The 9,791-nt window shown below is 37.6% G+C and overlaps 1 protein-coding gene across 1 annotated transcript in view; it reads right to left on the reverse strand.

Moving 5' to 3' along the window:
* LOC134227035 (kinesin-like protein KIF3A) overlaps positions 1 to 8,106 on the reverse strand; it is a 112,991-nt gene extending 104,885 nt beyond the window's left edge. The window contains exons 1-2 of the mRNA XM_062708227.1: positions 7,947 to 8,106; positions 7,675 to 7,887 (exon numbers count right to left, since the gene is read on the reverse strand). Of these exons, the coding sequence (XP_062564211.1) occupies positions 7,675 to 7,887; positions 7,947 to 7,952 (219 nt within the window). The 5' untranslated portion in view covers positions 7,953 to 8,106. The remainder of the gene's footprint in view (positions 1 to 7,674; positions 7,888 to 7,946) is intronic.
* Positions 8,107 to 9,791: the final 1,685 nt, after the last annotated feature.

Here is a 9,791-nt window from a genome sequence, read left to right on the forward strand (position 1 = left end):
TCGCATTATGCACGACGATTTCCGGCTGTAGTCGATCTTGGGTCGATGCACCAGAACCTGGAATCAGATCTACCCCGATTGATGCATATTTTGAATCAATACTACGACGTTCATCTGAAATATGGTGATTATTTTATTTTGAATACATTTTCGACCGGTGTGTAGTTTTAGGAAATCTGTTCCAGTGGATTTAAGAAAAGGCTACTAACGTTTTCAGACGTTGGGCTCACTGGAAAGCCCCTCTAGCCGTCCCAATCATCCAATCGATAATTCGCTCTTCCTATTGCTTAGTCAAACGGTTGGTCGTCCTGAATGTTTCAATTCGAGTGTCCCGGCTAGCGTTTTCTAAGAGTACTCCCGGATTCTGTACATCGCTGCGGCTCGAGAATCGTGTATTCTATCCTGACCAGATCCAAGCCAGCACAATTTGATTTCGATTTATGTTTATGATTTATGTTCTTGCGATCGCGATTCATTTTGAAGTCTGCGCATAATTAGGAACATAAACGAAAATCAGGTGCTTAATTGTGAGCATTATAAAATCGAATTTCCACACAAAATAATACATACCCGTGTTATTTTTGATGTGAGTACGACAGAAACAATGTATCTTACTGATTATGGTGAATATTGCAATTGTTAAAATTTGAAGAAAACATTCCGAACACCAAATTTACGTTATGGTTTACGGAGTCGACATTTTGACGTTTTCAGCGTTGTTGATCAAGTTTTTTTGTTTATTACTGCATTTAAAACCACATATTATTGATACTATAATGAACTTGATATGTTATTCAATAATTATAAGAAAAAATTACAATGTGCGATATTTATGATAAACATGAACAAAATGAAAACAAAATATTAAAGTGCGCACAATGGATTATTTTAGGTAACTCATTTTGCACTCACTGCATCAAAAAAGAAAAGATATTTTAGTTACTAAAATATCTTTAAACAAACCGCCACTGTGGTTCTGTTCTATGATAAGTCTGTCTCATTGAAATTAAACTGAAATTAAACTTAAAAGTGACATTTCAATAATTATCAATAACCCTGCTCGCAGAGCAAGATTACTTGACAGATATCGAATCATTTTGAACGATGTTATTGGAATTGCTGGGTAGCACCAGCATTCTATGATGTTATTTGTAATTTTGAACTGTCACTTTTAAGTTTAATTCTCCAAATGAGACAGAGCCTAATTAAACTGAAATTAAACTTAAAAGTGACATCTCAATAATTACCTAATAACTGCCGCAGAGCAAGATTACTTTGACAGATATCGAATCATTTTGCATCGATGTCCTATTGGAATTGCTGGAGCACCAGCCATTCTTATAACGGGTGATTTATTTTCGAACTGTCACTTTTAAGTTTAATTCTCCAAATGAGACAGACCCTGTAGGGTAAGACGGTATAATACGCCCCACCTGGCCAAAACGCCCCCTTTGATTTCTAGAAAACTATAACTAATTAGGGTCAAAATCAGTTTATCTATAAGATTTGTAAACCCACCATACTATGTGAATGTGGAAGTATTTTTGTATTACGAAATGAAAATAATAGCAAAGTACAACAAGTTCAGTTTTGATGTAATCTTTGTGTTTGCTCAACATTCTGGAGCGACTCTGGCATACTGTCCGCAAAACTTGCACTGGAACACCTCAGGTGGGCAAAAAAATAACTTTTCTCAGCGGTTAATAAGATATAAATTGCTTCCATCTTCAAAATGTAACGATTTTCGAAAACATGTTTCACTGGCCAAAACGCCCCAGTGTAGGCAGGAGAATGCCTCACAACTGGACACATGCGCAGCGAGGTGCAGCAGTTGGTTCCAAATTGTATGGAAAATATTGAAATGTAATTCACACTCGCTTAAATGGACTTATGTTGGTTTTTAATGTCAAGCGCATAAGGATTTGTAGCCTTTTTATTATGGGATTGATGAAATACTAATGAAGGACGGTGTCTGTGACCATTATTAACGAAAAAATGTCCATCCATTCTGAACTCGCCTTTCAAAAGATATAATATCCAGGCGTCTGCTATGAAAATTTCAAAATCTTTCATCTAGGGAATCGAAAGTTATATCAGTCACAAATTTAATGATTTTTGCGTTCGATATCTCACTAATATGCAACCGGAATTTCCTCCTGATTACATCCAAATAAATTATCATCAAATATGCAATTTGCAACCTCAATCAACTATAACCTAAAACATATTCTTTGAATAATAGAAAAAATAGCAAAGGAGTTAGAGACAACATTGTACAAATATCGATGGCAAAAATATAATACAACCAAAATACAGTATTCAAATTACAGAATTATTGCACTTCAATCTCCTAATCATACCAAAGTGTGAATATTGTCTACATATACAAGTAACTACACTATGTATGATGATTCTGCTTTATTAAATATGATAATAGTTGGTAACATAGAATATCGCACTGACAATGTTCTTTTATGGTATCTGGTGTTAGATTAGTAATCAATATTTAAACAAAGTGTATCATTTGTTGTCAGTTATATACATCATCCAGTTCGATTCAGAGTAGATGAAAACGAGTTCCATTCGGAAAAAATGGGAAAGGCTAGATCACCGAGGAAAACCGCCTTTTCCGAGAACGGTAGACGGAAAAGCATATATGCACCACTTTGGAACGTCTCAACAATTTAACTGATTTGCTGAAAACGATGCATTTACTTCATAAAATAATGCATTTACTAATAAATTAATTTACATAGTTATGAAAACTTATATGTGAATATGTACATTTTGTAGATAATGAATTGAAAATGTATTGAGGTAACCACTTTCCTTCGGTAGAACTCGAACCCAGACCCTACAGTACGCTAGACTAGTGCTTGAACACCAAGCTACGAAGGACCTCCATCGGCCTTCGCAACCTAGAAGCTACTGAATGAGCTCGAGATTCCTAAATTAAAATCACTCGCAATCCATTTGTCAAACCACGCTTCCATATGTGTATAGTATACGTCCACATTAGAGGAGCGTGAGTATTTAGTCTGTTGACTTGTAAGGTCGTCTTCAGTGTCTCACTTGAGTGAGTCATATCAGAGATATAAGACGACCATACAGTTGAGGTCGAACATATGTAATATGATTTGGTGGAATTAAATGGAATTGTACTAAAATCGTCTCATGACAGTGAAATATTTCTTAAATAGTTTCAGTTTTTGAAATTCTCATTTTCTTACCTGGCTTCATGGAAATGCGATTTTCCATCTTCTAGTCGGATACTAGTATTCCTATGTCAGTTAATTTATGTAGTAAATGATAATTTTAAAAATGTATCGTAGTTCAGTAAGTGCTTTCAGTAATTGTGAGATCTTCCAAGTGGTGCATATATGCTTTTTCACCGTCTTTCTGAAAAGGCGGTTTTCCTCGTGATTCAGCCTTTCCCATTTTTTTCAAATGAAACTGCTTTTCGTACCACTGTTGAATCGAACTGGATGATGGTTGTATAACCACAACAAATGATGCACATTGTTGTTTAAATGTTGGTTACTAATCTACTAACTACCCAGTACTAATGAAAGACAACTTTGTTTCTTGTCTTACCCTATATGTAGATTAACATGCAAGAGGTTTCGAAGGAACTGGTCTACGGTGGCGCTATCTAATCATTTCATAGCGGCAGATTTTGCTTTTTCATTAATCCATTAGGAGCTGCGCACAATTAGGTACGGTCACGGTAATTGGAAATGTTTATAGAACACTAATAGTTTATTCAGATTAGGTTATTTATTAAAATAATTATAGAGTCAAACATAAGTAAGAAATTTAAATGTATGGAGACTGGTATCAAGTTAATATTTATCATTATCTTCTTCTTCTTCTTCTTCCTTTTCTTCTTCCATTGCTCTACATTTCAACTGGAACTTAGCCTGCTTTTCAACTTAGTATTCTATTAGCATTGCCTCAGTTATTAATTGAAAGCTTTTCTATGCCCGCCATTGCATGACTATGAATAATACAATTCTTCACCACTAGCTTTTATTCAAGGTATCTGGAAATTATAGAATGGTTGCTTGAAATAAGCTGATTATTTTAATAAGTATATAAACTATCATAGTTCATAATATTCTGAATTTTATCATCATGTTAATTCATCGTACAAGAACCAACAAAGATGAATGAATAAATTAACTTGCATATCGTTAGCAATGCAATGTGCACGCCGCCCACACAAAATTTTCACTCTCAAACGATTGAAAGTTGGCGCGCATTTATTTACTCTCAGCGTCTCACTCCATTGTATGGTGCACAAGGCAAAGCGCACAATATGTTCACCCAATGATGTTATCGATCATTTAGTAATCTGTATTCGATCATTTAGTAGTTTGTCAATAACTCATTACAGAGGCTTACTTTCAAAATGTGTTGTTTGACGCAAAGGTTTATCTAGAACTTACACATTGTTGTTCGCAGTTCACTAATAACGGAGCTATAACGCTAGCAGCATTAACTTAACTAAATGATTGAAAATTTGTTATCATTTAGTCTACGTTAGTGCAACTGGCGTCTTACTCCTCAATAGTGAAATTCGGACATCAACCTGTTAGGTAGAGTTGTAGAAAAATCTTCACACTAAAGGTCCACCATACAACACATTTTGAAACTTTTTTGTTACATGGTGTTCGATCCTACTGGTATGATGGTTCACTTGACGCTCGCCGTGACAGATTTTCTCGACACCAAAAACTACGCGGTAGCCGGCTGTGCTAATTACGTCCGTACGACGAGAGTATCACTCGTTCACCCTCGAATATTTGTCCGATCAGCAGCCAAGTTCTTCTTTATTCGGCATTCCTCGTTTGTTAGTATCCGCCTAGCCATTGCGGATAACTTCAGGCTTGCTTTCGAATTGGTAGCTACCATCACACATGCCCTGCTGTTGGTGCTATCGTTCGTTCATTTAAATTGAACGTTACCGTGATTCGAATAAAAAAAACTTCTTCCTGAACCACAAATCTGGTACAATGTACCGTTATTTTCGGTAACAATATTAACAATATAACAAACGATTATACGGTACAAGAATCTACTTTCATGGTAATCCCCTACATCACGGTTAAAAATCTGGTTCGCTACAACCACGGACTTGGATCCATAATGTAGGAAATTACCTTTGTTCCAGCTACTTATATCAAACATGGGTTCAATGTAACTTGTTGCGAGGATAAGTGCCTGAAAAATGAGTGACATTTTTTTTGCGTATAGACACACACATACTAGAGGTGGGCAAAAAAGCTTATTGCAGTGAGCGGATCTGATCCGTTCAGCTCTTTGAAAAAAGTCTGCTTCTTAGATCAGCTCTTCAGTTCTTCAAAACCAATTCAGGCCCAAATTTTTCTAAGCGGTATTACGCAGTAAATTTGTTATGTTCCATTTGTTCTGGTGATTTACAATGGAGAATTGACAAAACAAGTTGAAACATATTTTTCCTGGATGTACTAGGATGTACTCCAAACTGTCCTTGAGTACGGAACTTGCGATCTACAGTTACCTCGCATTTTTTCGTCACTCTAAGATAGGATATGTGTTCAACCATGTCCATAACATATTCCTCAAGATCAAAAGATATCCTGGGTCATCCAAACTGTCTGAGTACAGAACTTATGATCTATAGCCACGAAACTACATTTTTCCCTGCCAGCTTGGATGTATACAACCATGTCCACAACATACTCCAGAAGACCATGAGACATGGTAAGATGGTTTTGGGATATCCCGGGTCATCCAAACCGTTCCGGAGTTCAGAACTTACGATCTACAGCCATCACTCTAACCTTTTTTGTCGCTTCCAGCTTGGATATGTATTCAACTATGTCCATAATATATTTATGAAGATCAAGAGACATGGTTAGATGGTTTTGGGATATCATTCCAAACTATCCTTGAAGTCAGAACATGCGATCTACAGCCACGAAACTAGGAGCAATACGTAACTGAACGAAGCATACTTTGGCACCGAAAGACATCTCAAATTATCGAAAGACATCTCAAATCATCGAAAGACAAAGCATCTACCGAAGATACTTTTGAACAAGTTTTTTCAAAACCGTCGGTACCTATCAGTTCCATCAACCGAATCGGTGAAGAAATATCGCACACGTGCACCTGCCGTGGACACTAGTGAAGCATTTCGAAAATACTTCCATGAGTTGCAGCAAGATAAAATTAATGTGGAGCAAGAAAAGTTGAAGAGAAAAGCCGACATTCACTTTCGTCGTTGATTAAATGAAATAAACAATATATTTTGATATTTTGCAACTGCGCATAATTAGGAACAAAATGCGCACAATTAGGCACCAAACATAGGTTAAAAAAATGCGATTTTTTTTATTTGATTTTGATGATTTTTTCAATTGGAACATGTTCTTTTATTATCTTTTTCTTCTTATTGGCATTACATTCCCACACTGGAACAGAGCCGCCTCGCAACTTAGTGTTCATTAAGCACTTCCACAGCTATTAACTGCGAGGTTTCTAAGCCAGGTTACCATTTTTGTATTCGTATATCATGAGGCTAGTACGATGATACTTTTATGCCCAGGGAAGTCGAGACAATTTCCAATCCGAAAATTGCCTAGACCGGCACCGGGAATCGAACCCAGCCACCCTCAGCATGGTCTTGCTTTGTAGCCGCGCGTCTTACCGCACGGCTAAGGAGGGCCCCAATCTTTTATTATAATAAACATGAATTAAACATTCTACTGAATAACATGTGTAAATCACAGTTTAATTCATCTGATATGACGATTTAATTTTGAAAATGGCTTAACTGCGCAAAATATGGTACACTCACGGTATTACTTGTTATTGTGCCCGTTGAGATATTCGTATCTTGTGTTGCAGCACATTGGATACATTATCTCCAGGGAGCCGAGATCGTTTCCCACCCGAATACATGCTAAGGCAGACCGAGAATCAAATTTGACGTCTTCGGATTGACAATCCTACTCCTCTGCTCTATCAGTGATAAACTATACCTATACTGCCGTGAATCGCATAGTTGTCCCATATGAATAGGAAACCCAGCAAAGATGGGACAAATATGGGTTTTCATTTATAGAAGATATTGCCGTGAATCGCATGCGTTGTCCCATATGAATAGGAAACCCAGCAAAGATGGGACAAATATGCGTTTCACGGCAGTATTATAGGTAAATAGGAAAATTACTTGAAGTTTTATAATATCCTCCTCTGATCGCAAGGTTAACTGGAGACAAATATTGAGAAGCAAATTCCTGGTAACAAGCATTTTCTGAGGAAACAAAGGTATACTGCCGTGAATCGCATATCTGTCCCATCTTTGCTGGGTTTCCTATTCATATGGGACAAATATGCGATTCACGGCAGTATATGTATTCGACAAAATAAGCATTCCTCTTCAATATAAAGATAATATTATTAGTTTTGAAGGAAAACATCAACATTCTCTACGGAATCAATAAAGAAATGTTTTTTTTTACAATGTACGCATAGCTCGAATCACCTATAATTTTGGTGTGCTTTAAAATATTATAATACACGTGTTATATCTTTTACTGACATATAACTACGTACTGGGAGAATGTTCCATTAATCATGTTCAAATCGAAACTTTCATATAGAATCATAGGATAACAAACTCACCTGAGTAGATTCTTCACCGAACACATTGTCAAAATAATACACCTTGGGAGGTTCACTAGAATTGGCATTCGGCTTGTAAACGGTCACGCAACGATTACACTTGTCCGGCTTGATGATATTCTGGCTACCGGATTCGGTTTCATTTTTGTCCATAGGACGAACTCGAACCACTACCCGTACATTTTCGATCTCACCTTCCGCCTTGGATTCCTCCTAAAATCAAAACAGAAGAGCTAGACATTTAGCACTGTATATAACTTTTTCATACGTACCGGCATTTTTCGCTGAACTTGACTAGAATTTGGATGGGTTATGCCGAAAAAATCACTTTTTTAAAACCAGACTAATCCTGAAGAACGTAGAAAATTGAAAATTCGATCCGTTTTCATTTTTTTTCCAAAGAAGCTTGTTTGTTTTGACAACCAGCTGAGTTGACAAAAAGTGAGCGGTCGATGTTAGCCTCGTACACGAACAGATAAATTAACTCAAATTTTGTGTTCAATATACGCACTGATGAGAAAACAGCACACTCCAAATAATCTAAACGTTGTTTCCACCTGAATTTTCAGGTACATTTTACGTGCACACGTAGCTGCAAATGCTTCAGAAAATTCAGGTGAAACTTACGTGTCCGGTGAATCTCTATCCAAAACTCAGAACTTACCTGATTTTCACGTAGAATGAGAATTCTATCAAAAAATCAGGTAAAAGTTACGTGAAATTCAGGTGGAAAAAATCTACGTACTTTTTCAGGTGGAAACAACGTGCAGATTTTTTTGGGTGCAGAGTAAATTTGGGTAGTTTTCCCACAGTAACAGTAACTTTAATAACAACAAGGGGTAAATCACTCGGCACAATGTGCCCGCGGCACAGTACGGCACACTTTCGGCACATTTGGGCACCCTTTCTAGTTTTGACAGTTAAGTTGTCAGTGTCAAGCAAGGATGTCATGCTTTTGAGATGAAACAAGAATGGCATAAATAAACAAACACAAAACCACTCTGCTGAGGGTGTCCATACGTGATTCCGTGAAGTTAACTAGTACCCACTTTAGTACCTATATAGGTCATCCTGGACATTCTGGAATACGACATTTTACCTTGCATTTTACTGTCTTCCAAGTCGAAAGAACAAAGCAGAAAGACGGCCATGTCATACATGTGCTTGCGGAACCTGACAAACTTTTTGGAGCTGTTCCTTCTGCTGCCAGGCACCGACGTGAACAAACCAAACATCGAACACAACACACCGCTTCACAAGCTGGCTCGCAGACGTTGTGAATATGTTGACCATGGTCCAATGCACCGAATGAACACAATGACGTTTGAGACGGGCGCTGTTTACTAAAAATGAACACTTGCATGAACTCGATGAATGAAAAAGTATTCATTCTTAGTAAACAGCGCACCGCTCAAACGTCAATGATGAACTCGGTGCATTGGACCATACAGTGCCGGAATTTGATAAATCTCGCGTGATTTTTGAAAACGTCGTATGTCCAAATGAGAGACTCTTTCATTACGCTCTCTTTCACTAATATCTAAGCTAGTTTTGCATTTATTGCAATATTTCCACCTCAACACGCAAAGCAATTTTCTTCAGATCTCTGTTAAAATATCCAATGTAAATGTTAGTATGGCTTCGTAATAATCGAAAGAGAAAGTAAACAAAGAGAGCCTCTCTTTTGGACTTACGACGTTTTCAAAAATCACGCGAGAAATGACCCAAAGAGCAATCCAACAATTTTACCTTAGCATGAAGACTGTTCTCCAAGGAAGAACTCGATGGGCCAAACTGCTGTTCGCTGGGGAATCTCCGGTCGATAGGGATGTCGGCAGGAGCTTTTGGACTGAGCACTAGCAGTGGGCTCGTTTATGCGGAAAACACACGTGTGCCAAAACAATAGGATAGTGCGCCCGTACACGGCTGCTGGATAAGTGAACACCCTGTGGGTAACTGGTCACCTGACATTGTACTTCCCGAAGAAAGCAACGCCCTGCGACCAGGAGCAGCAGCATCGCGGAGCAGACAGCTTACCAAAATTGGCTTCGTTCCTTATTTCCGTTCATTTTTCCTTAAAAGAACAGGTCAAGAAAGTGTACGAAAACTACATCAAT

The sequence above is a fragment of the Armigeres subalbatus genome, chromosome 3 (genome assembly GCF_024139115.2).
Source record: "Armigeres subalbatus isolate Guangzhou_Male chromosome 3, GZ_Asu_2, whole genome shotgun sequence".
NCBI classification, from domain to species: domain Eukaryota; kingdom Metazoa; phylum Arthropoda; class Insecta; order Diptera; family Culicidae; genus Armigeres; species Armigeres subalbatus.